Here is a 27715-nt window from a genome sequence, read left to right on the forward strand (position 1 = left end):
ACTACTGTTGGCAAGAGACTGCTTCTACTTAAAGATCTCAAACCATGTGGTAAACCTTTTGACACATCAGATTGTAGGTTCAAACGGGGGTGATTCTTTAAAAGGTCAACACATTGTTGGTCAGAGGTCACTTGAAATGTGGTCGCCAACTCTGTTGGCTTATCTTGCAAGTCCAGTCCTGGTGTGTAAGTGCTGCAAGCTTGCAGGCAATCTCAATATTCAGAATCCTATAAGTTTATCTGGTTCTCTTGTGATTTGCAGAACGGGTGGTACCATATTTCACCAACAACCCAGAGTCCTACCTTACTTTGCCCACCATCAAGGATGCCTACAAGAGATTTGAAATCCAGATCACTTTCCGCCCAGACGCAGCTGATGGTAAGTTGGGTGCATTTCATACACGTTTTGGGCTGTGGGTGTAGGAATTGGCTGTTTGCTGTTTTTCCTAGCTTGTTTCTAGACCCATTGAAAATGCCAGATTTAATTTCCTCCCAGAACATGTACTTGAATGTTGTCTTGTGCATTGCCTCACAGGGGCGTCTGGGGAAGGGACTGTCAATGCGACACAAATCCTCTTTGGGTACCAAACGTATTTAAACGTTCTCAAAAAGATGAATTGCCATTATGGGCAATGGCAGTTCATCCTTCGCTTACAGGGAGGCTTTGTACACATCTTCTCAATTAATGATGATGTAATACACCTCCCCCTTACCCCCACACTGCCCCCAGGCCACCCCTTGCACTCGGGTCTGTATCTGTACCCATACAGTCGCCCCTTTTTCTTCTGCACTTATCAGACATACTCTGTCTGCTGTCTTAAACCCAGCACTTGGCATTTGCTGGCTGCACTACCACTGTTAATTGCCTTTATTATTTATTTATTATTATTTATCTGTTTCTCCTTTGCTCTGCACTTTTCACTACTCTCCTCCCCAACCCCCACCCCCTTCCATGCACTATTCCCCTCTCCCATGCACTTGCGCGTTCTCAATGTCACTGGGCCTAGTAAGATCGTTGTTTTGTTCTGCCCTGTTCCCCTCCCTTGCCTCGTCGAGCTCTGAAACACTTGTGTACGAGCGTGATAAAAATAAAATATATCATGCATCATATCCTACACACTCCACACACTCCTTGGCCTTTCTAGTGATTTAGCTTCTCTGCACGAGGGTAAGAGATAATCCTCCCCCTGCCCATGCAATTCTTGCAGGGTTTAGTTTCTGTAGCTGAACTTTATTTTTCACCTTCATTGGGGCTTTCTTTCAGCTCTTCAATGAATAATTTCTAAAGTAAAGATGTTGTAAACCTTTAAGCCTGCATTACATCTATAGGTTTGAATTGAAGGTGGGGAACGGAACTGGCTTTTAATATTCAATGGGCCTCCATTCAGGATTTTAAATGTTGTAGGCTTGAACGGGCGGTCTCCAGTCCAGAGACCCTGTAGTAAGCATGATGGTATGCAAGCATGCTTTCCATGCTGTATTCCATTTTTCCACATCAGTGCAATGACAACCATTGTAGCTACTCTTTTTGCTGGTGTGCATTCGATTTCCTGTAATCTAAAAGCCAAAAACACAAGGTGACGTGTGTCTCTGTAAAGCACATGCTGCTGTTGAGAAATGACATTGCACATTTAACCAAAATTGTTTCACCAGTGAGTAGAGCTCAAATGGCATACCAAATGAGACCTAGCCATTGAGTTAGTACCAGAAGGCCGTGTAGAAAGAGATATTAATAATCAGGGGACATTCATGTTTTTTTTTTCTTTTCATAGCAAATGTTATGTTGATGTATATCATGCACCACTACCACCCAAGTGCAGTATCAGGCGCTCAATTACCAAAATGTCTTTAGAATAGCAATTGAAAGCATATATAGCAACCGTTAAGGGCAAACATTTAATAGCAAAACCTGTAACACAAATGAACCACTAAACCTCCGCCAAGTTTCATTAACTCATGAAGCAAATATTTTTCAATGAAATCACAGATTTCTTCCCATATCTTTGCTTGCATGCTGTCTTAAGGGGAAACTAGCCATCGATATTCAGTCCAGTAGGTATTAAGTTTACTAGCACTTGATCAGTCTTTTTGTTGTTGTACGACGGTTTTATTATGTGCATGGCATCTATTGTTTACAAGGGTGCCGGGTGGATGTATACTGCTCAAAGCAATAGAATAACACCCTTTCTTTTGATGGACCAGAGTTGCCTACATAAGTGATGGGTGGCCATTAGCAGCCCTGAGCAGTTCTACATTTGACTTTTTCATTTCCTGTTCGCCTGTTAGGCCAACATATTTTTTGATGTTCCATTATATTTTCTTGTAATTTTGGGTTTCACCAGAGCCCACTCAATCGTTGTTTATTTTTCTGTTTTTTGTGTTTTCTGTTGTCCTTTCTCTGACTGTCTGCTTCCTCGTTTCTTTACATCTTCTTCACCCACATTAATTCCTCTGCTTCTACTTTTTCTGACTTGCTCATCTCCTGTACCTCCACATTTTCCTGGCCTTTGACAACTTGGTGGTTTTGTTTTTTGATCTGCCCCCTTCTTTCATTCTAATTTGTTCACTCTATTATTTTTACTATACTGCCCAACATTTCTGTTTGTCTCTTGTTTTGATACTTGCCGGATCACACATCACTAATCTCCAAATGTTTTGTTATTGCCACTCTCATTACCCCTTCTGTCACTTGAATGCAACCACTCCCTGCCTTTTTCTCCACCTCCACCTCTATGCCTTATGCAATGGCCGTCACTCTGTGTGCACAATGACTCTCCCATGCCTCCTGTTTCCCTTTATCTCATGTATTTCCCTATTGTCCCTTTTCTTCTTCGCTTCTATTTTCAACCTTTGGTCTGTAGCCCTCATTCTGTACTCTGGTAAGTAGGCCTTTCTCTTCCTGCTTGCCCTTTTATTTATTTTTTATTTTTTAACAAAGCATTGGCCTGTTTTCTTCTCCCTGTAAACTCTCAGAAATGGATTGTTCTGCATTTGGTGCTTAATGTATGGCTGTGGTTTGTCTTGGAGTGATAAAGCAATACTAATTTATCTGACCAGCAAGTTACATTGTGGTGTTCATTTTGTTTGTCTCTGCTACAAGTCATTTTCTATTTCTCTGCAAACTGAAATCTTCTTTATTTATGCTCCATATTTATTATAGAAAGAAAGGGTTGTTCCAAATTGATCAATTGACACTGAGCTGTTGGGTGACATGCGCAAGCTTATGCTCTTGTTTTAATTTGACACACCGACCCAACTGCTAATCGGTCAATTGCAACTCCTACTTGATTTTAACCCATACTCCTAAATTGTCCGCTACATTGCTGTAGGAGGGTTTTGTCCCACATATTACTTGGAATTGCGGTTGCTGCACCTGCCTCAACGGAACTGTTCCTCTTTTTCTGCAAATGTTACGGGCTCCGATATTTGACGACCAGTCATTCCAAATAACCCAGATAAATACGACATAGCATTTGATTGCAACTGTATGACTCTAAACAAATCTTACGGGATGGAGGCTTGGATAGAAAAGCTTGGCCAGCTTGCGCATTGCAACATAATTTCAGATTTAAAATGACCACGTTAAAGGATTTCTAACCGCAGAGAGTAAAGGGAGGGCAATTGAATGTGTAGACCAATACAATCATGTATGTAAGTGATTAAAACAAATGTAGCATTTGTAGTGCTAAAGGATAAGGGAAACCAAACGTTTCTTGCATAGTTTATGGCCTTAATCAACAATGGCTACTTTGTTTTGGGTTAGGGAGCTCGCAGTGAAGCAGTGATTACCAGCCGTAAACTACTTAATATAACAATGGATAGTTGTAGTATGCACACCATATATTACATTGACTGTCCCCATCATTGGAATGTATCGATGCAATGGAACCTAAGACACATGCAGGTGCTAGGGGACGCAGCTGAAAGGGGCTTGTCAGGAGAGAGGCAAGCTGGGTGGATGCCAACACTACAGCTCTCCTATTTACTACCTTTATCTTACCTGTAACTTAATCAAATAAGTTTCCTCGTATACTTCACTCCTCCTGCCCCATCCTTACCTCCAGAATGACCTACCTGAATAACGATGATACGTGTAGTTCAGCATTGAGGGCAAATGTATTGTCCACACCTTTCAAAACACAAGCATGAGCCACTGATTCCAAATGAAGGGACACATTGAATTGTGTCCAGCCAATCGATTCCATAGAGGTAGCGCAGGAGTGACCGCTGCAGCTAGCTTCAGGGGAGACAGTTGTAAACCATATTCCCTTCCTTGGTGGCTACAGTGCCTACCTGTGATAACGTTTAGACTCTCAATTAAATAAGAATTGTAACTAGTCTGCACTTTTACGTTGATAAAGGCACTGTTCTACACTGCCCTGTCCTGTGGGAGCGAAAAGTCAACTCTTGTGCAGACATTCTGTGGCACAGAAACTGATGGCTTAAGCATACTTTAATGCGTCAGTCCAGATCCTGTTGGCAGCATCAAAATATGTTGAGAACCAAAATGCATATGGATAGGATAAGACATATGAAATGCTGATATATTTTTGCACATGGAAATTCTGATGGAATGAGGCATTCTCTGGCACAGCATCTGTGGCTATCTGCTTCGGTTTTATATATTTGTGTTCTTTTTCCCAGCACGATAGCAGTGATGGATGTTTTTCACTAGAGGTACAGTTTATCACAGAGGCACAATTCCTTTGGTGACAAACATTTTCTCATGTGCAATGAGTGTTTCTGTTGACCACCTACAAATATTTGCTGGATACAAATAACCTTCCTTCCTGGGTAATGCAATCGTGAAAGTATTGGAATATTTATTGGTGTCTACTTGAACATGGTTTAGAATCTATGGATTTTGAAGCAAACTATATTTTGAAAAATGTTTTTTAATGCATTATTTGGTCCGTTAATTGAACCCGTGGGATGGTCTAATGTCACATAGTTATTTCATTTTCTTTTTTTAATTTTGATGTAGTCCCTAGAGTACTCATTTCCCAGGTTTGGGCATCCAGGTACTGGGAAGAGACTAGGATTCGACTGTTAACATTCATGAATTTGTTTGCAGTATACACATTTGAACCAATAATGTCTCAAACCCTCGTAGAACTGAAGTTACTCATTATAAGTGAAAGGCAGACAGCCCTCTCATTTATGCTGCATTGTACACAGAAAGACGTGCCACCTTCCACAGAGCTTCATATTAGATATAGGTAATATAAGTAGTGTCATACTTTGACAACATCACATTTTTCATCTGTTCCTGACATAAATAGGAAGTGTTCTTCTGTAAAATGCACGTGTTGGAGTGAAATCATTTGCACTCTAGGCAGCCAATCCCTATCCTCTGGAAATCATGCAACATCCGATCCTTACTGTGGGCTGGTTCCATTGCCGGCTTGTTAGATGGATCAGAGGAACACACTTAACCAATCCCCTGAAATGGAAATATGGAGAATTAGGAAATGCATATTGAAATTAAATAATCAGTTGTGCATTAATAGAGCAATAAAGTGATAGGTTATGTTAGTGGTTATGCTTTTGCTGTGATACTTCGCCTGCCGTTTGGTGTGTGGACATGTCCAGTTTGAGATGCAAGTCATTGTGGTTGCACCATGCTTCTCATAGGCTGTCACTTAACTACCTTTCTTTGACAGGAATGCTGGTGTACAATGGGCAGCAAAAGAACACTGGGGGAGATTTCATCTCCTTCGGTTTGGTGGGGGGCCGACCTGAACTCAGGTAAGAAACTCTTAATACTTGAACTACCTTAAAGGGCTGTTTTATTGAAATCAAACATGAAGGTCTTGCAAGTAGTCCTAGATCTCTGTTCATAGGTCATATATACTCATGTAGTGTCAGTTCAATTATTTGCAATATTTATATGACAAATGTTACCATGCCATTTTGGCTTCCATACATTGATCTTTTTTACAGCACGTTTGCAATATAAGGTTAGTGTTATGTTGGGCTCCCTTCTTTTTTTTCATCCTTTATCCGGCTGCAGGACACCTTAAACTCACTCCTCCGAAGTCTGCCTATCAACTCTACTCCTACAACTAATGACCTGGCTGAATACATTGCTGCAAACATTTCCTTAATTAGAGACTCTCTCCTGACCTTCCTCACACTCCCTCCTCCTACATTTGACACTCCACCTACTCTGCTATTATCCTCTGCCTCTATCTCCCACTTTGGTCACACTAAATTCACTAATACTGACAAAGTGCTATCTCTACTGATGAAGGCTAACCTCTCTTGTGCCCCATCGCACCCTCTTGCTCCTCAACTAGGCAAGCCTATTGTCCCTTCAGTAGCCTCTCACCTTCCTGAGCTCTTCAACCTATCCTTCGACTTTGCCTTCTTTCCCTCCACAGACACAGTCATCCCTCTCCTAAAAAACGAAGGGGCTGACCCAAACTACCAGCTAACTTTCGCCCTGTCTCTCCTTCCACACTACTCTAAAGTGCTTGAAAGTCTTGTGCTCAACTGTCTTAAACATTTCTTAGACATCTTAGACATCCACAACCTTCGAGACCCCCTACAAGCAGGTTTCCACTTCTTTCGCTCCACAGAAATTCTTCTCATTAATGTGTCCAACTTCATCACCTCTGCTAAGCACTTCAATCTATCCTCTATCCCAATTCTCTTCGACTTGTCTGCTGCCTTTGTCACTGTCAATCACCCTGATCTCCTGAATACTTTCTTCTTGGGATTGGCAACTGAGCCCTTGCCTGGATTGAGTCCTATCTTGCACCTCGCCAATTCACTGTCTCCTCGAGCAACAATACCTCTCAACTCACTCCTCTAACTGTTGGTGTTCCACAAGGCTCTGTCTTGGGTCCGAGCCACTTTACACTCTACACCTCTGCTCTTGAGGCACAAATCTCCTCCTTTGGGTTCTCGTACCAACTCTTTGCAGACAACACTCAAATTTTCTCTTTTCCTGACCTCTTCTCTAGTCCCTCTATGAAAATGTCCAACTGTTTCTCTGCCATTAAATATTGAATGGGTTCACACTTCATGATGTTCTATACCAGAACAGAGGTGCTCTTCTTCCCTGACAAATGCTCGCACTTATGTCTTCCTCTGCCTATTCAGTTCCCACCTGACACTCTTCTACTACTCTTATTCAGCTAGAAACCTCTGTGGCATCTGTGACCCTTCTCGCACCTTTTCTACTTTCATCTCCAAAACTGGAACACCTTACCTCAACCTCCTAAATATTAGGAAAATCGGGCACCTCCTTCCTTTCAACACTACCAAGCACTCCTTAACCATTCCTGTCTTCTCTAAACTGGACTACTGTGCCAGAATCCTCTTTAGGCTACCCAACTATGCTTTCTGTCCTCTCACCAAGATAATTAACTTTGGTATGTATGGTGTCGAAGAAGGAAGCTGGCACAAAGGTGGCATGGTTTTGGTTATAAACCTGTATTTCTCAAAATTAGAAAACTTCACGATCTTTATCGCTAAGAGAGGTTTCCTTGCCTTGAACTAAAAACTAAATGATTTGTCAGAATGTCCATCAAATTAAAGTTCCCCTGTCCTGTGTCAAATCCTACTCCTAACACTATAACTAAAGAACAAACAAACGGAAAGTTCCGTCTTCAGGAGAATGGCTCCCTTCTACTGCTTCTTGAATAGTTTCAACACATGTCCTCTCAACATAAAATACTAGGGAGGATGACTCCCTTCCCTGGTTTATGGGACAATGTCTAGGAGAATGAGACCCTTCTGGTATAAGCTTATGTAGGTCCCAATAGAACCAAGGGAATGACTTCTTTCCCCTGGTGTCTCCAGTACCACTCCCAGCCCAGTGCCAAGAGAATACTTCCTTTCGCCTGGTGTTACTTTGTACCGTTTACCACAAGGTCAGGGAGAATGACTCCCTTCCCCTGGTGTCTTTATCACAGCTTTTCGTCCAATAACAGGAGAATGGCTCTCTTCTCCTGGTATTCCTTGGTACAGTTTTTTCTCACTGTTGGGTTTCCAGACTCTTCTCTGGAGGTCATTGGTTTCCTCACTACCGCTGCGCTGATGAAGATGTACTCTGATGCTTTCCCTTTCACTCTTGGGATCTCAGACCTTTCTCTGGTACTCATTGTTTTCCCCAATACCCTTGTACTCGGGACAATTTCCTCTGATGCTAGCCCTCTCACTGCTGTGGTCCCAGACCCTCCTTTCATTATGCACATTAACGTCCTTGCTAATTACCGCGCTAGGGAAAAGCCACCTTACCCTCTTTGTCAATCCCTGGATCCCCTCCGGTGTTCATGTACCTCCCCTTACCTCTTACAGGGCTTTGGTACATTGCCGAGACTTCCTGGGACCAGGGCACACTTCTACGGCACTGTGGGCTTCTCTCCTCTGCACTCATGGCTTTGCAGTCTCTTCCTGGCTTTGGGATGCTGTCCACCTTCCCTCGGCAGGTGGAGAACCTCCTTGGCGTCCTCTTACCACTCTTTTCTGCTTTTCCACAGCTGTCGGTCGGCTGCTTTCCCCAACATGACTGGATAGCGCTGCTCCTGCCACCACTGTGTTTCTCATTAAGGCTGCGTTTGGCTCAGCGGCTGGGCTTCTCTGATCTAACAATCCTTTGTATACTTTGTATTCAGTTCCTTCCATGTGGATTGCACAAGTGTTCCTTCTTTGTTATAGAGTTAATTCTCATGCCTCCTTGATGCCACATCTTACCCGTGTCATCACAATTCATGATCTTTGTCTCATGTGTTCTTCCTCGTCCTAGTACTCTTGGTCTTAGGCCCTGTGTTACAACAATAAATAGGTTTGCACTCAGTGTGGAGGCTCTGGACATTAGGGAGGGCTAAGTAAGGTTGGTAAGTGTCAACATTCATTGGGCTATGCCCTAGGTGATCTTCCTTATCCCCAGAGGGGGAGTTCCACCGCATGAGGGCCTCCCGCATTAAACCACACTTGGGTGGACTATTGGTTAGCGGCCGCACCTCCCTAGCCGCAATGAAAAGGGTTCCATGGGGAGAAGTGACAACACCTTGTGAATCCCCACTGCTACCAGGACTTCCTGCACTTAACACCTACTTCCTTGTACAGTCACCTAGCTGGATGGCGGAAAATGCAAAACAGGGCCAGATTTTAAATGTCTTTTCCTGGTTCATGTATCTATACTCGTGTATCCAACTCTACAAGCCTTCTCGTAATCTCTGCTCTGCCTCCTCAGCTACCCTTGCGGCTCTTCGCCCTCCCTGTGTTTCCTCTCGCTTCCGCTCTTTCTCCCTTCTTTCTCCACTTGATTGGATTTTTCTTCCTCCGGACATCCAAGAATCAGTCCACATGTATTTGTTCAAAACCAAACTTAAAGCCTATCCCCTCCCCTCAGAATTACCTTCTCAACCTACCTCTCTTCTGCCTGCTAGCTAACATGTTTCCCTCACCTCTAACCTCCCTCTGTCCCTCACTTCCTCAACCTATACTATAGCACTTCACCCAACATGGTCCCATCCCGAGCACAGCTGGCCGTACCGCCTACCTGCACTTAAAACTGTCCAATGTTAGTTATCCTTTATCAATGCATGTCCACTTATGTATTGTCCCAGGTGACTGTTCCATTTACTCAGCTCCACAACCTGGTCAGACTGTCCCTCAAACCCATCCAATTGTAAGAAACTCACTGCTTCCCATCAAATCTGATTTCTTATCTATTGTATGTTCTTTTGTGATCAAAGGATCATTGTTCCTCCTGTATTTAAATAGATATGTATAAAACATTGCAGAATCCTAATATTTCTTTAGCATTTTCACATGTGATCAGCCACTCATCTCGCAGCATGCCTCTCCCAAGTGTAACCCAAGCCATCTTTTTACATTCCCTCTTCCATATTCTGTGTCTTACTGAGGATTTCTGTCAGTTTTGATGGTGTCGATTTTCTCCCACCTCCATTTTTACTATTGCCTTTCCACGTGGGCTTATTCATGATCCTGGCTTGGAGGACTGTGTAACCTGTACCAAATGTTACTCGCACGGACTGTCTCTTCATAATGTGCTGTTGGGAGTCTATAAGGTGGCTAGTACTTTTTCCAGTTCATTGATGACTCGTAGGCATTGACTTCAGAAGATGAGCCATTTGAGATGTTAAACATTCAACTGTATGCATCCATTGGAAATGTCTGCATCCTGCCAAAGGTGAGAAGGACCCAGCATAGTACTGAGGTTGATAAAGAATAACAGTACTTGTACAAAAGGATGCATCCTAAATCTCTGCCACTATGTGACTGGTATGGTGGGTCCCTGGTCTTTGCAAGGGTTATCAGACCATCCCAGCATCAGATTATTGATGCTCCATTGTGATCTGCTGTAAACGGAAGTGGAATATTTAGTGACAATTTTAAGGGTATTCGGGTGACATGAGGTTTACCAGGGTTCTTCTCACTCTCGGATACTGCCATATTTTTGGATTCATCTGGACTTGGCCAATTAAATAGCTTATATTTAGTCTTGTGATCACGTACCACATGTCCTTGTTCTTGCTTGCTTGGTATCCTTTCTCTTGGCTTCCTATAAGTGTGTGAGGTTTGGAACTTCAAGCACTTCAAGTTTGGATGCTGAGCTCATCAACCAATTGGGTAGAAGGAGGGTGTTCAGACAGTCGCTGGTCTTAAAAGCCCCACATAAAACTCAAGATCAGTCAGTGCTGCTCTGGCAGATCAGTGGGGAGGTACAGCAACTAAGAATACATTAGGTTAACAGGCTGTCTTGTGAAGCATTTTCTAGTTATAGCAAAGTATATGTTTGGTATTTTTTAGTTGAATTTTGGACCTGGACAGTTTGCCTCAGTTCCAAACTACCTGGTTTTCAGTAATATGTTTTTTAATCGTGATAAGTGTCAATTTCTCCTGCATGGGTAGTAATATCCAAATTAACGCGATTATCACTGCAAGAAATATAGATATCTAAAAAGTGCTTAACTGAGCTATGATTTTACGTATTTATGTCGCTTAGCTATGATAATTGAGGATCCGTTTGAGTTTATGCACAGTTATGTGTTAAAATATCTGTTAGGAAAGATTCCTCTTTACTGCCCCTTTCCTTCCATTTCTATGGACCCTCAAACATTTTGCTTTTATTTTTGTGTCTGACCTGCTCTCGTAACAGTGCAGTGAAGCCTTAACCTTCACTACAGTGGCTTTTGCTCATCAGTTATGGGAAAACTGACATGTTCTTCAGGCTGTCAGTACTGGGAAACATTGTTTCCCTTAGTCTAGTTACTTTGTTACCTTGAAGCGTCTGTTTGTGCTAGATGGAGTTACACTAATGATCTCAAAATAAATAATCGGACAGACTCAAAGAATATACTTTATTGTCAATTTAATAAAGTAGGGAGAGCTCAGACATCGGACTGATGCATGCAAACTCACATAGCAGCTTGATTACATGTAGGTTTTATACCCCAATATGCATCACCTATGATGTCATTCTATGTGGAAACATACAAAACCTATCAAGGGACGGGCTTGGTTAAGGGAACGTATCTATTCATACATCATATAAGGATCAGTACATCCTTATCTATAGGGAACGCCTTGAACGATCTCTAATACCTATAGTACTGATTATAGTGGACAGAACAACAGTCAATTTGTCTATGATACTGTAAGGAAGGCATGGTATCAAACAGTAAGACAGACACAAATGATCACAGTTAGAGGGTGTTTGTTGAACTGCAATTGGGTTTGGAAAACACCGATCTAAACCTCAATCTAAAGATGGGAGCAAGCTACAACCATCAAATAATAATGCAGTCCTAATGGTGTCTTGTCAAAATAAAAGGGCCTATACTAATAAACCTATTGCCAATCCTTGGCTTCTGTTCCTGTGCAGCTCTGCAGATTCTCTTGTTCCTGAGCCTCAGTTGTGGGGACAAGAGGGAGGACGTCTAGGGACTCAGGCTCTGCCATGGGAAGGTCAGCGGCAGCAATGGGCAAACTTCAATTCAGTTATTCTTCGGTGTTTCAGCTCCTCGCGTCTGACAGCAAATAGCCACACTGCAGTTCACGGAGACCACTTCAATCTTTCCTCGCATCTGGGGTCCCGCACTCTGTTGACGTGGCTCAGGCTTTGCCAGGCTTAGTCAGTACTGACTCTGGGAAGTCCAGAGGATCTTCCTAGCGATTGTGTCCAACATAAAAGCAAGGCACACAATCTCCCTAACAATATCACATGTACACAATTTCTCAGATGATTCACTATTCACCTAGGGTCCCCCTCTGCTGGGCTCAACCCACTTTAACACAAAACCTTCAATCCGTCTCCCTTCGCCTGGATCGGACCAATTTTTCTACTTTAACACAAATTTTACTGAATCAACATCGAAGACTCTCGACTGTGTGCAGGATTTTGCTTGAACCGGCATAGGGCCGATTCAATTCACAATTCTTTACAACTCTTTAACTTTCACCTGCCACTTCTCAGCTGGATACTTTACAGAGACCTTCGATTGAGCACACACGTGGTCCCGGACCTCTGTCAAAGCCATTGTATCCTGGTTTCGAAGTTCAATCACTCATCAGCAGCTTTACTTGCGTCTTTTCTCACGTGTTTGAACAATGTTCATTCCAGCTCTCGCCATACAATGTTGCCATTTGCAACCTGGGCTTCAACACAGACTGGTCTTGTATCGGTCTCCCCAACTCACAGGCTATGTTGATTTCACTGACACTGCTTTGTTCCCGGAGTCAACGATGGTACCACATTGGCTGGTTCTTTTCCCTGCCTTCATTATTGATGCAGGAGGGACCCGGGTATTTGACACACAAAGCAGGATTCTTAAGCCTGGTTTCATGGTCTTACACTTTCTAGGCTTCTTGAAGTAATAGTTCCTTGTCGGAAAGTTCAAGTGAACTTCCCTCCTTGCAATCCCCTCCTATTTTGCCGTCTGTCTTCTCTGGTTCAGATGCCATCTCAAAACTTCTGTTTCCTAGTGTGCTTTAACTCACCTAGAGTGTGCTCTCATGCTCCGCCCTTTATCCTTGTGGGGAAGCTTAATGGAAGTCAGGTGTGTATGTGATGGTCAGTAATTGCCTGACCATTGTATTGGGACAAGTCAGGTATAATGCTCAGGTGTTAGTCTGTTTTCTTCCACAGCGGGCTGTCCGTGTGAAAGTGTTTGTGTTGAAATAGGGGGGTAGAGTTCCCACGTATCCTACCTGGTAGGATGTGGGTAAAGGTGTTAACGGGAAGGGGATAACGCATCTCACCATTCAGTGTCCCACTCACTCCCCGAAGACCCCTCACCCAGGTGATCCTCCCACACTGGTCCACCCACAGGAACTGGATCCAAAAGTGATGGTCCGGTCATGGCCACCTGGATGACAGATCCCCAGTGACCTGCGGGTGAGACACCTTCTGGTTTCTCACATGCCTTTCCCCTATGTGATGTAGCCGCATCTGTTTCACAGGGAAACCAAGAACGGAAATTGACGTTCCCCTGGTGTTTACCTTTTCGGTGCTCCAGAGTGAAACAGTAGGGTTGCAGGTCTAGGAACCATCTCATGACTCGAAGTCTTTTTGTTGGCTTATCCATACCAATGGAGAATGATCTGTGACATGGGTGAACTTCCTTCCTAGGAGATAGTATCTTAGATGGGTTATAGCCCACTTGATGGCAAGGGCCTCTAATTCCAACACAGAGTAATTTGTTTCACGTGGGAAGAGTTTTCGACTAGTGAAAAGGATAGGGTGTTCTAATCCATCACACATTTGTGCCAAAACTGCTCATTGCCCTCTGAGAGAGGCATCAGTTTGTAACACATACTCTTATGAGAAATCTACTACCTTTAGGATTGGGTTCTGGCACAAGGTTTGTTTTAAGTTGTTGTAACATACATCATCCTCGTCAGTCCAATAAATCATCTGGGGTTCAGCGTTCTTGAATGTTTTTGTCAACCTAGCTGTTCTGTCCGAGAAATAGGGGATAAACCTACGGTAATAACCAATTAATCCTTGGAATGCTCGGAGGTCTCTCTTGGTTTTAGGCGTTGGAGTATCTAAAACGGCTTTCACTTTTTTCTCATTGAGGCTGGACACTGACATTCCCTACAAAGGAGCCGAGGCATTTCACGGCTGATTGAGCTAGTTTACATTTGGATGGATTGGCAGTTAAACTGGGTTCTCCGAGGGCTCTCATTATAGTAAAGAGATTAAAAAGATGGTCTTCCCAAGTCGGGACTATGTCAATATAAGCCCCACAGAAATCGGAGTAGGGCTGTAACATTCTGTCCATAAGCCGTTGGAAAGTGGTGGGGTCCTGTGTAGGCCGAAAGGGAGGACTTTGAACTGGAATAGTCTCAGGGGCGTTGAGAAAGCTGTGTTCTCCTTATCAGGTCTGTGTACTGGGACCTGCCAATACCCATTGGTTAAGTCTAGGGTTGATAGGAAGGTGGCGTTTCTGAGTTTAATCAGTTCGTTGATGCGCGGCAAAGGGTAGGCATCAAAGTCGGAGATGGTGTTGACCTGCCGAAAGTCTATACAAAACCTCCAGAGAATGATCAGGTTTAGTGACTAACACGATAGGGGAGGAGCATGGACTTGATGAGGGTTCGATAACATTTGCCCTCAACATTTTCTTCACTTCCTCGACTACTATCTGAATTCAAGCTTCTGGGAGTCTATATGTATTTAAATGGACCACTTTTCCCTTAGGAGTTCTGATATAATAAATGCAGTGCACACTCCTTGGTTTCTTGCAGAATACATTGGGGAATGTTGTGACCATTTCTTTCAAATCGCTTTGCTGTTGTCTAGATAGCTCTTGGGGAATTAATTCAAAATTATCTATTTCTTCCGGTACCTAACAAAACAGTTTTGAGTCAGTGGCTTTGGAAGGATTTTCTTTCCACTCCTTTAAGAGATTTATGTGGTAAAGGTGGGTCTTTAGCTTCCTGTCAGGTTGGGCTATTTTATAGGTTCAGGTCCCCGTTTGCTCTAGTATCTCATATGGCCTGTGCCAATTTGAGACAAGTTTATTTTCAGAGGTAGCTAAGAGGACTAATACCTTTTGACCTACTGAAAAGGATCTTAAGTTTACCTTCTTGTCGTAGGTGGGCTTTTGTTGTGCTTGGGATTTTTCCATGCAAGTATAAACCAGATTACGAACAAGTTTCATATGCTCTCACAATCGCGTAGCTGTTTGCAAGAGGGGAATAGGTGCCTCCTCTTTCTTCCCAGATCTCCCGGCGCATGTCTAGGACATCTCTTGGTTTCCTGCCATAAAGTAGTTCAAAATGATAGAATCTGGTGGATGCCTGAGGCGTCTTTCTTACTGCAAATCGAGCCCTGGGGATCATTTGATCCCAATTTTTCCCATCCTTGTCTACCAACTTTATCAAGATCATCTTAAGAGTTTTGTTAAATCTTTCTTCCAATCTGTCCATTTGGTGGTGGTAAAATGAGGTTCTTAAGGTGGAAATATGGAGCAATTCCTTGACTTCACCCTTGAGTTTGCTCATGTAGTTGGATCCCTGATCTGTTAGAATTTCCTTGGGGAAACCAACCCTAGAAAAAAATGGTTCTAGGTGTTTTAAAATGTGTTTGGTTGTGTTGTTATGAAGAACGCTTCTGGGTATTGGGTAGCATAATCAACGATTACAATGACATATTTGTTACCCAGTCTAGAGGTTTCCAATGATATCCATCCCAATTTGGGAGAAAGGGACGTCTATTAAGTAAGGGGTTCAGAGGGGCAAGTAAGGCAATATGCATACTGTTTTATTGGCATATTTCACATGTCTGAATTGAAGTTCTTTGTTGGCATGAATACCTGGGCAGTAGAACTTCCCACGGATGTGAGCTTGGATCGTAGATTGTCCTAAGTGTCCCCCTGCCAAATGAGCATGTGCAATCTCTAGCATAATCTTCGGATGGGTTTTGGGGATTACTGAGTTTTACTTGGGCCTTCTTTGGAGGTTTCCTTTCTATACAGTAATCCTTGCTTTAGAAGAGAAAAAAGGGCTTCCCTTCTCTAATCCTTCTCCTTCAGGAATCACCTGTAAGAAAGCTCTGCAAGTGCTGGATTATTTCGCTCGGCGAAGGCTAGATCATGAAGGATGCTAGGTTCTTCTTCACTCTTTGTCCCTGTGGTAGAAGGTTCATCAGTTTATTCAAAGCCTAAACTACCAATCTCGGTTTCTTCTTGTTCACTTTCTGCAAAACGGGGAAATGGAGCCAGTTCAAGAATTCCCTGTGCAATTTTATCCCCACAATGCACTTCAAGTGGAATTTTGCCATGGTTCTTTGTCTCCCCGGAGGTCGGGATCTATGACGTCAGCTAGGACATCTAGACCGAACTTCCAGGCTAGACTTTGGGGCCAATCTTGTGTAACACCCCGCAGGGGGTTTTAGGACTAGGTCTGTGGGAATCATTCCTCTTTTCCCAGGAGGAATAGTAGCTTCTCTGATGCTGCAGATATCAAAGCCTATGGATTCTCTTATGGCGATGAAGGGATCTGAGGCTCTACGACTAAGTTTCTGGAATTTTAGGGTCCTCCAATTTGTCTCAATTGAGTCGCATCCCACCTCTGACATGTAAGGACGGCATGGTATCAAACAGTAAGATAGACACAAGTTATCACAGTTCAAGGGTGATTATTGAACTTCAATTGGGTTTGAAAAATGCCCATCTAATCCTAAATCTAAAGATGGGAGCAAGCTACGACCATCGAATAATGCAGTCCTAGTGGTGTCTTGTCAAAATAAAAAGGCCTATACTAATAAACCTATTGTCATTCCTTACTTCTAAATACAAATCGTGTCGGAAACAATGTTATGCAAAATAAGTGTTCAAGAAATGATATGCCAGAATATTCAAGCTGTTGTGTTCCCTTCCCCATGTTTTCAGCATGGGACAAGGCGGCACACTGGAGCTTAGCACACTCTTTGGCTTCTCTAGCACAAGGGTGCAGTTTGAAACCTCAACATCCCAGACTTCTGTGCCAAAGTCTCTTTGCCATTCAAAGTCTCTTATTTCAGAATGCCTGATGCAGCAAACAAACATTAAAGTTCCTTTCTCCTTACGATTTCACATGTACACAATTTCTCAGGTGATTCACTATTCACCTCGGGTACTCCTGTGGCTCAGACCCACTTTGACGCAATGTTCCTAGGATTTGTTTACAAATCCAATTTCTTGAGTGGTTCACTGTTCACCCTGGGCCCCCCCTCTGCCCGGCTCAGACTTGCTTTAACACAAAACCTTCAATCCATCTCCCTCCACCGGGCTTGGACCAATTTATCTACTTTAACACAAACTTTCTTTACTGAATCAACATTGAAGACTTTCGACTGTGCACAGGATTCAGCTTGACCCATCACAGGACCAATTTGATTCACAATTCTTTACAACTCGTTGACTTTCACTTCTGCCACTTCTCAGCTGGATACTTTACAGAGACCTACAATTGAGCACACGCTTGGTGCCCGTCCACTCTGTCAAAGGTATCGTATCTTGGTTTCAAAGTTCAATCACTCATCAGCAGTTCAACTTTACTTGCATCTTTTATCACACATGTTTTAACAATGTTTGTTCCAGTGCTCTCCATGCAATGTTGCTGCTTGGTACATTGGCTTCAACACAGACTGGTCTTGTATCGGTCTCCTGAACTCACCAGCTATGTTGATTTCACTGATGCTGCTTTGTTCTTGGAGCCAAGGACGGTACCACAGTGCCTGCTTCTTCTCCCCACGTTAATTATTGATGGAGGAGAGCCCCGGGTATCTCCAACACAAAATGCAGGATTCTTCAGCCTGGTTTCCTGGTCTTGCGCTTTCTAATCTTGAGCTTTTTTGAAAGTAACAGTTCCTTGTCGGAAAGGTCAAGGGAACTTCCCTCCTTGCGATCGCTTCCTGTTTTGCTATCTTTCCACTCTGGGTCAGCTGCTGTTTTCTCATGTGTGTTGCCTCATTAAGAGTGTGCTCTCGTGTTCTGCCCTTTATCCGTGTGAGGAAGCTTAATGGGAGCCAGGTGTATATGATGGCCAGTAATTGCCTGACCTCGCCTGACCATTGTATTGGGACACACCAGGTATACTGCTTGGGTGTTAGTCTGTTTTCTCCCATAGCGGGCTGTCCGTGTGCAAGTGTTGGTGTTGAAAAAAGGGGTGGGTGTAGAGTTCCTACGTGTCCAACCTGGTAGGATGGGGAAAAGGTGTTACAGGGAAGGGGATACCACGTATCACCATCCGGTGACCCACTCCCCGAAGACCTCTCACCCAGGTGATCCTCCCACCCTGGTCCACCCCCAGGAGCTAGATCCAAAAGTGATGGCCGTATCCTGGCCACCTAAATGACAGAATCCTGGGGACTAGCAGGTGAGACACCTTCTGGTTTCTCATACTACATTTCACGTTGGGTTGTCCCTCTACTCCACTGATTGGTTGGCATACTATCCCAACCTTGGACTCCGTCTCTTTTAGCAGCACTTAAAACAAAACATAGGTGTTTGAATCCCGTCAGACTACTCCCCGTTTTCCCAATTAGTCAATCATCTCTCATCTGTAGGCCATCAGCCAAAGTCCTCAGTTTGTAGTTAACCTTGTTGCCTGTTCACTGTCCTGGAGGAGCTTGATGCTCTAATAAATAGTCTTTGTTGTCAACTTCTGAGTCACATGTGAAGAGACCACAAATTTGTCCGTTTCAGCTTTCTATTTACTGCTATTTGATTGAATTATGCAGGGTGCTGTTGCTCCTTTTGGCCTCTAGAGACTTGCTCACTCTATCTCATATGAACTTTGTATAATTTTAATTGGCCAACTGTTTGGCCATCACAGATGGTTTCTTCTTTCATCTATGAAGAATGTCCCACATTCAGAGCTTATCCATGTACTCCATTTGCGCTCTGTGCTTAAATCCTCAAAATAGCATCCTTAACTCCGGGCCAACGTTGATTCATTGTCAGGTCTGCACACAGAGCTGTTTTTCCACGTCTCCGGATTCTACAGCCTCAGCCTGTCTCTGAGGTAGCTCGGTTAAGTTCAACGGGAGCCGGCGTCCATTTTCCCATTATGACCATCCTTGCCACGTTTTCATTCCTCTATAGCAAGCTTCTATACGTTTTCTTTCTACCTTGCGTTACTGCGTATTTACAGTTATTGGTCAGTAAGTTACTTCATCTTCTTTAGATCCATGATTACTTTAGCTTTGGCTCCATGATTACTTTAGCTTTAGGTACATGTTACTCTTAGTGCTTCAGTTATGTTGTTGTAGGTATTTTCATATCATTTTAGCATAGGTGCATATATATTCTTTGACATCACTTTGTCTTTGTTAGCTTTCACTTTAACGTCCGTCAATAATATTCATTGATGCATTCTGACATTTTGACAGGCGACATCCTTCCACGCTTTCAGTGCGAGGGTACATTCTGTATGGCTGTCTGAGTGAATACTGTCTCTCATACACTTGATGCGATGGGAACAATGCAGGGTGTCCCATGTATTGCTCTTCTCTGACTGCTCCAGTATGACGGTGGTGAGAGGGTGGGCACTTGCGAGATAGTCTACATGCTCCTCTACATTACTACTTTTAGTACCTTTTTAGCACTTGTGGTCGTTTTTATCATTGTACAATGCATTTTACAATGCAGTACAATGGGGTACACTGTTTGTTTTGCCCTAGTCTAACAGAGTATTGTTGGTTACTCTGTGTGCTAAATGGACAAGCTGGTGGCAGCAGTCACTTTTTACAATTTATTTGGGGCATTTCCTTTTAGCCTAACTGTGTTTGGCTACTAACTGTGACTAGTGGTCAAACATGACCATGCCGCAAGGTTTTTCACTTGTCGTTTAGCCTTCTTCTTGACCTGTGAGGCTAGGCAAATCCTTATATGGGCTTCTAGTGCCCGAGAAAGCAGAGGCTCTTGGTAGGCTACTAGAGGGCTATGTGTGTTTGCTGCTAGGAAGTGGCCTGGGACTGTCTGGTCCCAATCCACAAACGGGTGCCAGTGTGAGTGGTATGCATGGGTTTTGCTGCCAGTGGTCCTTATTGGACCACTGCTGGGTGTGTGTGTGGGGGGGCAGATCTGTCATTGGCTAGTGGGAGCTGCTGCTCTTCCCTGGCTTTTAGGATGAGAAGAGGACGCCTGCACAAACTCTACAGAGATCCTGCAAGAAACTGAAGGAGCTAAGAATCATGTCCAGCTGCAAGACTTGCAAGGAGACCGTGGACTCCATGGAAGGAGTCTTGGTGTCAACTTATGCTGCTGTCCTGGTAGAGCCCTGTCCTGTGGAATATCTCCAGCAGTCCTGTGAAGGAGTTGCGACCCTTGGAGTGGAGGGAACATCCATTCTCGACATCAGCTTGGACTCCTCTTCCGAAGTGACTTCTGAAGTGCCCCTGGACCGCCCAGTGGCTGACCAGCTCTGAGTTTGGGCTGCAGACTTCACCATTCGAGTTGAGGCCTGGAACTTAGGGGTTCCCAGGCTTGTGCAACAAGACTTAACTCTGCGAAATGTGATGGTCCTGGGATCAAGGGGACTGTGGATAGGAAGGAAAGTCTGACTGTGGAAGTGACCCCCTTTGCGTCGCTGTGCATCTGTGACCATCGTCCGAAACTGCTTACCTGCGTCCAGCCCCATCCTGAGAGGGGCCCTGTATTGAGTTCTTCTGCATTTTTGTCACTGGAAAACTGCACCAGAATTTGCCAACGACCAGAGAACTGCTTGAACGTGCAACCCCCGAGAAGCCAGGGCTGAGCTTGATGGCGGGACCTGCCAAGTCCTGTGAAGAATCCAAGAACGGGGGAGTGTGAGTTTAAGCAATACTTACCTGCACCCCTAATTCCCTTTTAAAAGTTTGGATAACCTTTAGAAACTTTTGTATTATTTTGGCTTTGCCATTGCTTGCTCACACAAGCAGTACGCAAGTTGGGAACATGTTTGTTAGATGAACTCGTCCCATAACCATTGGAATTGTTCACTGGACCCTTAACATTGGAGCACAAGGCCCCATACCGCTTCGGGATGCAATACTGAAGTTAGGATTTATTCTCTGTGGACCCATAGTGCTAATACTAATCTGTACCTTCCTTTCAGGGGTTTGATATGCATTTTGCCCTATTCTAGTGATTGTGTATGTTTATCATATTCTTAGTGTTGTGTGATATTACCGGTTTGTAGTAATTCTTTACTGTTATTTGGCCATAAGTAAATAACTATTTGTATACCTGTTTTTGTCTAAGTGTGTTCCTTGACTGTTTCACTGTGTGTGCTCATTGTGGACCCCTTACAAGCTCACCACCTCTTGAGACTTAGCTTAGACCACTCGCCTTGCTACTTTGAGCTAGTTTGGCTACAGCTCCCATAGTTGTCCCTGTCACAATACTAGGTTGGCCTTCTATAGATCTGTCCACCTGATCAGAGTATAGAAAATCAGTCCTAACAATAACCAATCACTGGAAACTCACAGGATATCCATCAAGAACTGGTGTTTCTCCGGTTAATCTCTCCAAGTCTAACTTATTTAGTAAAGTAGCAGGAGGCTTTGGTGAATGTGTGGCCTATACATGGCTAGAAGTACAAACCTATAGAGAATGAAAAGAAACTTACCTGTAGCAGCGCTGCTTCAGCAGTTCATATCTTCCATAGAGTTGAATACATTTGTCCCAATATCCTTTAATGATAATAGCTGTCTCGTCATAGCTTTTGCCTCCTTAAAAAGGGTAATTTAAAATTGGGTCTGCTGGCTACAAAAATGTTTACCCTTGCTATTCTGGGAATTGGGTTCCTTTATTTGAGGTTGTCTTATTCAATCAAGCATTCGAGACTGTGGAAGAAAATCACAATGGAGATATAGAGATCTCTTAGATTGGAGTTCGTTTTTTATGTTTGTTTTTGGTCTTTGCTTTTTTGAAGGAGCTGCCATTGACAAATAGGAATGTTATGGAAAAGTAGAAATGGCCACACTTCTTTACAGCAAATGATCTACATTATGCAAATTGTATTAATGTAGATCTCTTTCTTTTACAAAAGTAGCATGCACCTGCTTGTAGTGCTTTATTTTCACATTTTCTCTTGGCCTTCTGGTGGCTGGTTAACGGGAGGTGGGTGATGAGTTTTTTTTTATCTTCATGGACTAACTTTACACAAAGCTGTATGTTATGCTCTATTCTTTGATTCAGTAACTGTTCAAATTAATCTGATTGAAATGGGAATATGTTTATTTGCTTTTAACATATTTGGTCAAGTATTTAGGAAATGGGGCGTTATCTCCTTTGATCACAAAACATTTATGTTGGCATATCAAGTTGTTTCATCTGGCCTGCCGTATACCATGAAAGTGCATTTAAGGTTTATTTATGCATTGCTTCTAACAAGAGCATGAGTATCAAAATGCTGCAGAATAATTTCGCATTTTTATGAGGAAAGAAAAATGCATGTATTCCAGTACTTGATCTGCCTACTCTAGATGTGATTCACTCTATAATAATAAAGCGGTATATGTCCTCAAGTGGGAAGTAATTAATAGCTGGCAGTGAATGATTAAACATTTTGAAATAGTCCCAGTGTTCGGGGTTAGGAGGCCTCCTAAAATGTGGGCCATGATATGAACAGAATGTATTTACTTCCATTGGACTAACCACCAACACATGGACTAGAAGAGGTTCTGTTTGGAACTGGCTTTAAAAAGGGAAATTAAGAAACCAACGCACTTTTTTGTTATGTTGTGATCTTTATTTTGTGTGTGTGTTGTTTGGTTTTGATCTATTTGGATTTTGTTTGTAACTCACCAGGATATTTTTTATGGTTTTTCTCATCTCCATAACCTCACTGTTCGCTTATACTGGTGAGTGTGTTGTACTGCCTTGGGTTGAGGTTCCTTCAGCTTTGTTTTCCCACCTTTTCCTTTGTCTCCCCTCCATTCTACATGCGTTTCATATCAGACTCATTTGTATCTGTTACTTCAATTGTTAAATTACATATGACCACTTTGGCAACATTACCCTGTCACTGTATTTGTCTTTTCCATACCCTTCTCTAATAATTTTACTTGATCTTCTTTATTAATCTTCAGAAATTCTCTATTTTAAAAAAATGTGCTTCTGGATACATTTCAGATTTGATGCTGGTTCTGGAATGGCAACGATTCGTTACCCAACTCCCCTCAAGCTTGGGGAATTCCACACAGTGATCCTCTACCGAAACCTAACCCAGGGTGCCCTTGCTGTGGATAATCAGCCCCCAGTGAATGGGACCTCTCAGGTAAGCACCAGTGTCCTCCTACCTCCTCTGACCCAATTTACCTTAACAGGTACCACATGCACCTACTTTGCTCTAAAAGAGGCGATCTCATCAGTGAGAGGTTTTTGTCTTACATCCAAGTCACTTTGACTCAAGTTGAGAATCGTGGCTAGGTGCATATGAACACTACCATATTTCATCTTTCATTTTTAAAAGGATTCTCACCAAATGGAATCTGTCAGCAAGTGAACACATGACTATAGAACAAATGTATAGAGACAGCCAGCTTCAGTGCTTGATGCTGCCAAATTGTTTGCTGCTTTACTTTAACTAGATTTAAAGGCACGTTTCACACACAAACGCTAAAATGAGACTGCGGTAGCTTGCTTTGGCTGTAGTGGCTGACAGCACATACTTTAGCCATGGGCTCTTCTACAGGGTCAGCAACTGGGGTCACAATCTTTACGTGAATCAGAGCTATTTTTTGTGCCCCAGTTATGGATCAAGAATGTGGATGGGTCCTCTCTCTGGGGATGCCTTCTGTCTAAACTGATTGTTCAAGAGGCTTCCTGCCTTTCCACGTGTTCCTCTGGTTCACAGTTTTGCTCAAGCTCGAGGGAACAAGTCGGTGACAATGATCCTGATCTGCACATTCTGATCTGTACAAGTATGAAACAGTACACAAGTGGTTTAGCTTCTGTCACTAGGCCTTGGAGGGTTTAGGCCAACATTGAAGATGTTGTGTCTTTAATTTCTTTTCTGGCTTTGGCAGATGTGGAAGTGACATTTTTCCACAGCCCTATGGTGTTGTGTGAGAATAGACTTATGCTTAATGGAAAACAGGATGGATGTCAATCAAGTTGGATACAAACTCTTTCAATAGGTGTAATGTAGCAAAGCAGTCAGGCTTCAATGTATGGTGGGTATGGGCTGGTACCAAAGCACAATTAATACAAGACACATCCACAATAAAATCAACCACACATAATCTCCCATGCAAATATATATAGCATTATTTAGCATTGCATTATAAGACACATTCAAATATGTACTTGGGGAAATACAACACAACGCAGTAGTATATAATAAACAGTAAGGGTTAAGCCATTAATTCTACTTCTTTCCAGAGCATAAAATACAGGCGACTAATCTAAGAGATGAGTACTCTGCCTATATAAGTTCTCTTAAGGTAAGCAGAAAGGAGTGAGATCACATAAGGAAACTGGCCCAAAGTGCCAACGTAACTGGGAGTCAAATTAGAATTGCATTAATGTACCTGAATAGATCCCATTAGAAATAAGAACAAACAAAAGAGAAACTAGTTGTTGTTGTAACACTATTACATTCCTGGCACAACACAAGCTGCACTGATTTAGGATATTAAAACATTTCATTGGTACTTTCTAAAATTTTAGTCTTTATCTACAAACTCCAAGTCCTATGAGAGACCTGCTAAACATACCTGTTCAGGTAAGTACCTCAGTAAATCATTTAGAAGGTGTTTGAAGAGTTTCTAAATGTTCTCCCATTAAATTGAATGCAGGCCAAATCCCATAGGTCTTGTGGAAAACCTGAAGGAGGCAGACAAAAAGGGGACATTTCAAGGATTTGTTTTTTTTTTAAATGATGAAGAAAGGCCTCACTATCCAAGGGTATTCTTTACCTTTTAAACTAAAATAAAGGGAGCAGATTGTAGACTGTTTGAGGACCAAAAACCTGGGGGACGCTAAACTGGACTCCATCGAGATAAGGCTTCAAGACACTAATGTGACAATGGACGTCCTGAACACTAATAACTCAGTTAATCCCCCTGTAACTAGTGCAAACAGAGTGAGCCCAAATCCCTGGGGAACAAATTCAACTGGGAGTGTTCTGACTGGAGGAAATGTAGCCCCACTGGAGAAAGGGTTTTTGGGTCTTTTTCCACCTCTGCCAACAGTGGAGGTCAGAGTCCATTCTATCCCAATAACCCATTATTCTGCACAAAGATGTCACTCAATAGTCAGGAGCACCTTGTTTAACCCATTAACTGCCGAGGGTTTTCCCTCCCAGTGTTGAGCCCTTTTTTGGAGATTTCGGTTGTCGCCCTTCAATCCCTAGTAACCTTTTTGTTACATGAGATATCTTGGCCAAATTGGCCTTCCCACATGTAGGCGCTCATAACACCACCAAGGAATCCTAGTCTGCTGTATGAGGGTGAGAGAAGATAAAAAAACTGAGCGCAAATTGTGTTTTTTCAGAAAATGCCAATGAAATGATGTACAAAGAAGCCTGTGGTTTTTTTCCTTGTAAGAGTTGGGAGCAAATGGTTTGCTGTTCTGAATTCGCCTTTTGTCCAGGCTTTCAAGAACAGGTTGAGTGGAAACTAAAAAAAAACATATTTTTATAAGGTTACCATCAGTTTTGTGAGAGGTAGTAGATTCTTTACTTTTTTTTCCAATAGGACATGCATGGACAGAATGGAAGAGGGAGTGTAGGAAAGCTGAATGGGAAGACAGAAAGGAATACAATTCTGAAAAGTAGACACAGTTCCAAGTTTAGGAAGGGGTCATTTACGCTGGTCCGGCAACAACTATGTAGGTAAAATTCCTATAGTTTGGGAAACAAAGTTGAAAAATGACAGAAAAAAGGTATGAGCTGGACTTGTTTGGACCTGTAAGGTAGTGGCTTCTGTGAATATTGAGAAAAGCAATGCACTAATACGTTCTCCCAACTCTTCTAGCTAGGAAATCACACATTCACAAAACAAGCAATACCACAAGCCAAACACAGAGCCATGGTACACAGAATTTTTATGCGGACGGCCTAAACAGATGTATTTAGCATGTGAAAAAAAGGAAAACAAATGTGGTGAGGACTAGCAAGGATATATTTTTTGAAAGGGCACAGGCAGACCTTTTGATGGATAGGTGACTTGTGCGCGTTACAAAAGCATACAGTACCTAAAGCAGCGACTAAATGTAGGTTACATTTGGGAAATTAAAGGGTTGTATAACAAAGTGCAGTAGCAAATGTATGAAAACATTATCCAAACCAAGAGAAAACAACAAATGTCCTACCTTCCCACATTCCCAAAGGTGTCCCAATGAAAACGGTCCCTCACGTGTGTGGGTGCACCTACCTGGGCGCAAAGGGAGAAGGCTAAACCACTGGTACATCAAATGCCCTGGGCAAGACTAGATTTGGCTTTGTGTACAACCTATAGATTTGGGTTTAGGGTGTTGCAGCCACCAAGGAAAACGGGTAACCCCATGCATTTCCCATAAGAAGACACCTGTGGGAATCCAAAGTGGTTTGACTCGCACGGATCGCCCTAGAATGTATTATCCATAATGCCCAGCGAAGTCCAAAATGTAGGGAAAAAACACTATTTTCCACTACGAAACCACCAACATATGTCCTACCTTCCCACATTCCCACAGGTGTCCCGACAAAAAAACTGTACCTCACATGTGTGGGTGCACCTACCTGGGTGGAAAAGAAAAACCATCCTTAAATCCAACGGCAGTCCCAGGGAGCCCCGGCAGGGTCCCCATCCCTACCCAGCATGAAATGCTCGAACACAGAGCAGCTGGAGCTCCACGACTGTCGGGTGTGATGTCCCGGCTATGGGCACCTGATTCGCCATGCGGATTGATCGTCCCCAAGTGCCGCATCATTCCCAGGGACCACCTGCAGGGTCCTCATCTCTTCCCGGGGGACATCACTCCTAACTGTCCTGGAGTTCTGGCTGGGCTGAGCTTTTCCCTCCGGGGAAGGACTGACACACTCCCGGGGCTCCCTGTTGGGGAAAAGCTACAACACAGCCCAGCCAGAACTCCAGGACGGTAGGGGTGATGTACTCGGCATTGGCCATTCGTTTCCCATGTGGGTCTACCATCCCCAAGCACAGCGGCAGTCCCAGGGAGTCCTGGCAGGGCCCCCAACTTTTCCTGGAGGGAGAAGCTCTAACGCAGGGCAGCCAGAGCTCCAGAATGGTCGGGTGATGTCCTTGGCCTTGGGCGGCTGTCTCACATGTGTGTTGTTTAAGGAACTCATGGTGGCAACAGTAAAGACGGACACAAGTGATCACAGTTCAAGGGTATTTATTAAACTGTATATGCAGGTTGGAAAAACACCTCATTTTAAACCTAAATCTAAGATGCGAGCAAGCTATGACCCTCAAATAATAATAAGGCGGTCATAGTGGCATCTTGTCAAACAAAGGGCCTATACTAAAAAGCCTATTCTCCAGCATGGGGTCTGGCATGGATTCAGATGCTCATGAATATTCACCGTCAGGCTGGGAATCCTCGGTAAAGAAAAAATCAGTATCAGTTTCGTTTCTGATCTGACATTCGTAGTAGTAACCAATCACTGATTTCTGCGTCATACTGACCACAGCCAATGACTGCCCTCTCCCTAAGCCCCGTCTCTGGCAGCCATCCTCAGATTTTACCGCACGTTCAAGTGTTGGGATCCTCGTGTTATTGCTCTCGGACTTTAGTGCGTTTTCGCGCTTTTTT

At 43.3% G+C, this 27715-nt stretch overlaps 1 protein-coding gene across 7 annotated transcripts in view; it reads left to right on the top strand.

The window, feature by feature from the left end:
* Positions 1 to 27715, top strand: part of HSPG2 (heparan sulfate proteoglycan 2) — a 1237996-nt gene that overhangs the window by 1094694 nt on the left and 115587 nt on the right. For all 7 annotated transcript variants that reach the window (XM_069610942.1, XM_069610946.1, XM_069610944.1 and 4 more), the window contains 3 exons: positions 262 to 378; positions 5663 to 5747; positions 23087 to 23231. In XM_069610942.1, coding sequence (XP_069467043.1) covers positions 262 to 378; positions 5663 to 5747; positions 23087 to 23231 — 347 coding nt within the window. The remainder of the gene's footprint in view (positions 1 to 261; positions 379 to 5662; positions 5748 to 23086; positions 23232 to 27715) is intronic.

The sequence above is a fragment of the Ambystoma mexicanum genome, chromosome 8 (assembly GCF_040938575.1).
Source record: "Ambystoma mexicanum isolate Mex_15411 chromosome 8, UKY_AmexF1_1, whole genome shotgun sequence".
Lineage (NCBI taxonomy): Eukaryota > Metazoa > Chordata > Amphibia > Caudata > Ambystomatidae > Ambystoma > Ambystoma mexicanum.